Below are 6898 nucleotides of genomic sequence, written 5' to 3' on the forward strand. Positions count from 1 at the left end.
ATAGGCGCCGCTCCCGCTCCCGCTCGCGCAGGTCGCCCCCGCCCCCGCGGCGCGAAGGCGGTTTTATTGTTCTCGGCAAACGCCGTGCGCCCCGGGTCTGGCCGGCGCCCGCGCGCCGCGCCTTCCTGCGGGCAGACCGCTCCGGTGCGCACGCCCTACCGCTCCGGTCCCCACCGCGCGGGCGCTGCTCTCCCCAAAAAAGGGTTTGTCGGCCGCCTCGGGAGCAGAGGTGCTGCCCGCGCGCGAGCAGAAGCGCCCGCACCCCTGCGGCCAGTCTGAACTCGCTCCTCTGGTCAGAAACCTGTGTCCAGATGGCCTTCGCCGGGGAAAGGAACTTTGCTAAGGGAGTTTTTTCCCTCCGGGAATGCATTTATCCGCCATTAAGTAGGCGTTTTCCAGGGGCTCCTCGGGACTCGGGGCGGCGCAGGTGATCTCTCTGGTAGCAGAAGAGCAGCCCGTGCTCTCCCCGCGCCGCGGCAGCCAGTGCGCCCTGAGCAGGTAGCCCGCGCGGCACGCGCACTGCCCAGGAGCCTTCTAAGCAACTCGGTGGACAGTCTGTCTTCATAATTAGAGGAAAGGTTTGCATTTCGTTCATAAAAATGTATGATGTCCCAAGTTTTTCCCGCCGACCCCAGAAAGGCTTTCTTCACGTCCGCATCCGAAATGGGCTGAGCCAGGCTGGGGCACGCGTTCGCTGAGCCTGACCAGCACTTTAACTTTATCGCATTTCTTTAAAGAAAATCTGCCTTGCCCTCTCTTTATTGCTGCTCCATCCTTCTTTCAAGATCAAAAGCTTTAGATCAAAGCCAAGATCAAACTCACTACTTTAAATAGAAGGAACTTTGTCATGGACTCTTTTACACAAAGAGGAGCTTCTTAATGGAGACATCACAGTGGAAAACTTTATGTTACCGCTTCATCCCATATTCACAATTGAACGACTTAAAATTACGTTGATGGCGCACTTCTATTTCCTAAAATAAACAACAGGTCTGGTCAAATGGGGAATTCTTGACTTAGTGTTTGTGTTTCCAGGAATACAGAAAACAAAAACGATAAGATTTATAGTGACCATTTTGTATCCGTATTAGCTAAGTGCTATAAAATGCATGCTAATTTGCTAAAGACTTTTTCAGATATCAAATGTTCTTGTATGTAATGTATAAACATCACATTCAAATGTTCTACTGTAAAAAGAAATGCATAAAAATAGTTAATGTCCTGCAACTCTCAAGTACACATTTCAATAGGCAGGTAAAGCTGACAAATGATGAAGTAGATTATGTAATTACAGAACTACCTAATTTTACACGGAAATAAAATATTTAACTATTTAAGCTTCATGCTACTAATAACAGTTCCAGAACCAATAGAAATCTATTAGAGGCTGACATGTACCCTGGAGTTGTTTTCCTTAGGAATTCACCATCCCTAAGAACCGCTGATGGACTAAAACAGTGCCCCGCCTAGATGGACCTTTCTTATTTGTCCTCTTTGTTGATTTATCAACAATATGAAAACAATTAGTCTTTGAAGAAACAAAACCAAAATAACTTCCAACAATCCAGTAGCAGAAATAAAGATAACTATTGCAAATTATACCTTATACAGCCTTCTATGAAAATCTGTTGTTACACCTGGGGAGTTAATACTTGAAAGCTTTTTCCCCCTTGTAATTCTCATCTGGTTGTACTCTCAATCTCTCTCTCTCTCTCTCTCTCTCTCTCTCTCTCTCTCTCTCTCTCTCACACACACACACACTCACACACACACACACACACAAAATCGTTCCTCACGCTATAAATTCCATTGAGCCACTGGAAAGACCTTAGGAACTAAGACCTAGGAACCCCATCTTGCTGCCACTGATAGTCTCCTTTCCTCCTAATACTGGGCAACTGAAGGTTTCAGGGCATCAGCTGAGCCAAGGAAACCCTACTGTCACTCTGCTCTCCTAACACCTTGAGTGGATAGGGAAAGTGGTGGTCCATTCTAATTGCCTCCTAATTTGTTTCCTTTGTCCTCTTGCCTCCCCACTCCCACCCACTCCCACAATGCATCCTCCACAGAGAAACATGAATGACATTTACAAAGGAAGTTCAAAAGATCACTTTGCTCTCCTGGAAATGTTTCCTTCTCTTCTTTGCCTGGCCAGGCCCTCCTTATTCTCTAGTTCTGGTCTTAAACAACTCTCCCCCAGAAAGGTCCCTCCTCATTCCCCATCCAAATTATGTCACCCCACTATTCTTACTAGCATCCTGTTTATTTCCTATAAAGTGCTTATCTTTTATAGCTATTTACAATATTTTATTAAGAGACCTTATTTTTTAGAGTACTTAGAACAAATTTACATAGAAGGCACAGAGTTCCCATATGCCAACATTAACACAGTTTCCTTTATTATTATTTTTTAATATATTTTTATTGAGTTGAGAGGAAGGGAGAGAGAGATTGCAACATCAATGATGAGAGAGAATCACTGATCAGCTGCCTCCTGCACATTCCCTACTGGTGATCGAGCCCACAACCCAGGCATGTGCCCTTGACCGTAATCGAACCTGGGACCCTTCGGTCCCCAGGCTGACACTCTATCCACTGATCCAAACCAGCGAAGGCAGTTTCCTTTATGATTAACCTCTTGCATTCCTGTGGGCATTTGTGACTATTGATGTACCATATTTGACACATTATTATTAACTGAAGCCCAGAGTTTACACTAGGGCTCGTTCTTCGTGTTGCACAGTTCTATTATAGCTATTTTTAAATTAGTTTATTGAATGTCTATTTTCCAGACTAGACTTTAAAGTTCAGGAAGAAAGAGATCCTGTCCTTTGTTCTTGATTTTTGTCCAATCACTAAATACACCGCCGTACACATAGATGCTCAATAAATATGTTAAGTAACTGAATGTGAAGATAAAGGAACGGATGACTGAATGCAAGCACATGAAACCTCAAGGAGGGGAGTCTGACGATGAAGATCTTTCTAATTAACTCCTGCTTTGTTTCTCCACTAAAATACCTTAGTTTGTAAAGAGCATAGAATTGTGCATTTAAAAAAAAAAGAGACCATGGGACATCAGATACATTCCAAGGTGCTTCTAGAATGATCTCTCTCTCTCTCTCTCTCTCTCTCTCTCTCTTTAATAAAAAGAACAAGAAATAAAGATTCCTAATTTCCTCATATATTAACCACTAAAATTATATTCCAAAATGGTGCTAGGAGTTTGAAATATCAACCTATTGCATGACACTGGAAAAATATTAATTCTTGTTGACTATGTTCAATAGAACCTCAATACATGTCTCCTTTTGCCTCTCTAAATCTCCCTTTCTCCAGGGGCTGATCGCAATGAAGGTAGGGTGTGGAGAGAATGGAGACAGATGACTTTTTAACACTGGAATTCTGTAGCCAGGAACAGATACTCTAATAACTATCTCTGAGAATGTGGTAGAAGTACTTTACAGTTCTCTTTCAAAAACACATGTTTTCTATTTGAATTATATCTTTAAAAATACTTCGTCCAGTAGAGATGCTGGTTTGGAAAGGAAGTTGTTCCAAGAAATTCTTGTCAAAGCAGTTCACAATAGTGAAGACAATTTCAGAGGCTGGAGGAACATGCCTAGTGCTGGAGATGACTGCTGGAGGGAAACCTCTTTTCTGCTTCCTTCGGATTTGTTTTAGTGGAGAAGAAATGACTCCCTTCATGTGATAGAGTTTCACATTGTCCCTGGCAGGTGTGCTTCTGCCTGGTGATGAGGTTCAGCAGGAGGCATGAGGAGCAGCAGCTCACCTTCCCGGTCAACCCGCAGGCCGGGAGGGCACACCAGGGGCCCTTTAATTGGACCAAACCACTTTGGATGGCAAATCACACTACCCCGGGCACAGCGGAGGGGAAACTGTGGCTATACGAAGTGAAAAAAAACTTTTAATACCACACAAGGTAGACAGGTCCCGAAGCCTTGGCTAGCTTTAGAGGGCTCTCTAGCCAACATATATTCGGGGTGAATTAGAGAGTCTAGCTCTGGCAGGTGTGGCGTCGAGGTTAGAGTGCAGGCCCACAGACTGATGGATCTCGGGTTTGATTCCAGTCAAGGGCATGTACTGGGTTGCAAGTTCAATCCCCAGTCCTGGTCGGGTATATGAGGGAGGCAACCAATCCATGTGTCTCTCTCACATTGATCTTTCTTTCTTTTTCTTTCTTTCTTTCTTTCTTTCTTTCTTTCTTTCTTTCTTTCTTTCTTTCTTTCTTTCTTTCCCTCTCTCTCTCTCTCTCTCTCTCTCTCTCTCTCTCTCTCTCCATCTCTCTCTCTCCCTCTCTCTCTCTCTCTCTCTCTCTCTCTCTCTCTCTCTCTCTCTCCATCCCTCTCTCCTTCCCTTCCACTCTCTCTAAAAACCAATGTGGAAAAAATATCCTCGGGTGAGGATTAACAAAAAAAAAAAAGTAAGTGTCTACACATCTGGAAATAAAATCAAGGCTGTTTAAGTTGCAAGTAATAACAAGTGAGGATTAGGGGCAAAGTTATAAAATGTTTGTCTTTAAATTTTGCTCTATCATTTAAATGTAACATTCCTTGATGATACCTTGCTAGTTGATTTTAGAAAAATTATATGTAATTTGTATTATGGCCCATCTGCCTGTGTTGGAATGAACACTGGGTTTCTGTCTGAGGAGGACTGGCCCTGCCAAGTGGACCTCTTAGTGGCCGTCATGAGAGAGCATGGCTTTCTCTGCAGGGGCCTGGCTGGCAGGACCTCTGCCTCTGGGCACCCATGGCCCTGAGGCCCCTGTTGCTGGACACCTTTTACAGAGCTTGCCCTGGAGCGGGGCGGGGGGAAGGCTCTTCCCTTTCTTGACACCCCCCCAACCCCCCAACCTCCCCCCATTTCCCCACCCCACACCCCCCTCCCCCAAGCCCGGATTCTGATGAAGCCTTAGCTGTCAGCTATTGGCTCCCTGGAGAGAAACACAGTGCCCCTGTTCCCCACACACATCGGCTGTCAGGAGGCTCACAGGTACTGTGTTCCTGTGGCCCGGATCCTGCCGGAGGGCCTCATCTGGAGACGGCCTTATAGCCGTGGGGCTGCGCCTGCAGGTGCCCCCCGAAATTCCTCCCAGTGCACTGCATTCTGGTAAGAAGCCATCAGCCTTTCCCGAGGTGCATTATAAGAAACAGCCCCATGAAACCCATCACCACGTCTGCTGTGGAGACGGGTTCAGAGAGTTGTTTGTTACATGAAGTAGTGTTTTTCTGGGAGGACCCGTGGCAAAAACCTGCCCCGGCCCCGGCCCCAGCGTCAGGAGCAGCTGGGCCGGGCAGCTGCTGGTTCCAGCCCTGAGCTCTGCAGTTGGCCCTCCCTGGCGCAGGCGCAGGAACCTCAGGGCGCGGACTGTATGCTAAGTTAATTCCTGGCCCCCACATATTTCCCTACCAGTATTTCATGTTGCTTCATTTTCCTTGTTTTAATTTTTTTTTTTGATCATGCTATATTTTGCTTTGGAAGCTGCCTTAACAATGTTTTGTACAAGGAGGAGTATGAATAAATAAAATATTCTGGGTCTATTTTTTCTTTCTTTAATTTCCTTTTTGGGTGGCTAGGGGGTCTGGAAAAATTTCTGGTTCCAATATATCTCTCCATTAACAACACTGAATACTTATAATATTCAAGGAAAAGGACTCTTTAAAATTAAATATAATACTATACAAACATCATGCAGGACGAATATAAAAATGTTAACCAACCAAGTGTTTTATCTCTTTTGATATCAAACCAGAGGGAAGGGGCTTAGGTTGCAGGAAGAGGATGTAAATCGGACACAGGGACGGGCTAGTCACTTCAACACACTCGGAGCACTAGCCACGTGAACGCAGGGGTGCCCGAGACACCGTCCCTGTGCCCAGGGGTCCTGCGACCAGGCAGTAGTGCGCGTGCCAGGAGCTGGCCAGCCTGTCCGGGTTTGAGCCCGGCCTCCGCCACATGTGAGCTGTGTGGCCTCTCTCGGCCTCTGTCTCACAGAGTTGTCAAGCTCAAATGCTACGTGATGTGCTTGCTTCCAAAAGGACAAGAGGAGGAACTGGTTATTTATCAGATTCCAGGCTCCTGGAACTCAGAGGCAAACAACATCACTACAAGTGCAGGGAAGTGACCTAAAGACCAAAAAAGTCCTAAAGTGCTACATGGATGTGAGACCAGGGGCCTCCGACTGATGGGAAGACCCAGGCTGCCCAGTCCGTACGGGCAGAGCCGTTGACAAAGCGCTTCCCGTGCCGACTGCTCATTGGTGCCCCGTCTCCAGGACGGAGACAAGAAGCCTCAGGGAACTCAGTGCCTTTAGGGCTTCATGTTGCGGGGCCCGTCGGCCTCCTGTCTGGAAATGTGGTGCCCTTTCTACTCCAGCACCAGAGCTTAGGGCCACCTAGCGTGACCTTCTCACTTTAACATATTTGCTTATTATGTAGATCAGATCAACCGCAGACCAAAACACAGCCCAGGAAATATAGCCCCATAACACAGCCGTCGATTGAAACAACCAGTGTAGAAGGCCGGTAGCAGTATATCTCCCTCAACACCTGTCTGACTACAGTTCTTCATAGGAGCTTGGCATTCATGACGCTGTAACCTTAAAGAGTTTCACAGGCGAAAAATAAAATTCGGCTGGAGTGGTTCCCTCTCCTGACTGCTTGTTAAGATCGCCAGGGGTTACACATCCCCAAGCCCAGGCCGCACTCCAGAGCAGCGGTCGCCAACCTTTCGGCCTCACGGACCACCAGTGGTCTGCGGACCGCCGGTTGGTGACCACTGCTCCAGAGCATGGTGCCCGAGACTCAGAGGGGGTCCAACCTGAGAACTGGTCCCATCTCCGAGAGTGGGAACCAGGCGTCAGTCTTTCTTTAAA

At 46.8% G+C, this 6898-nt stretch overlaps 1 protein-coding gene across 1 annotated transcript in view; it reads right to left on the reverse strand.

Moving 5' to 3' along the window:
* Nucleotides 1-6898, reverse strand: part of CUNH9orf3 (chromosome unknown C9orf3 homolog) — a 320137-nt gene that overhangs the window by 75096 nt on the left and 238143 nt on the right. Inside the window, exon 12 of the mRNA XM_023764898.1 lies at nt 913-974. Within this exon, the coding sequence (XP_023620666.1) occupies nt 913-974 (62 nt within the window). The remainder of the gene's footprint in view (nt 1-912; nt 975-6898) is intronic.

This window comes from Myotis lucifugus, unplaced genomic scaffold (genome assembly GCF_000147115.1).
Source record: "Myotis lucifugus unplaced genomic scaffold, Myoluc2.0 scaffold_360, whole genome shotgun sequence".
In the NCBI taxonomy this organism is placed as follows: domain Eukaryota; kingdom Metazoa; phylum Chordata; class Mammalia; order Chiroptera; family Vespertilionidae; genus Myotis; species Myotis lucifugus.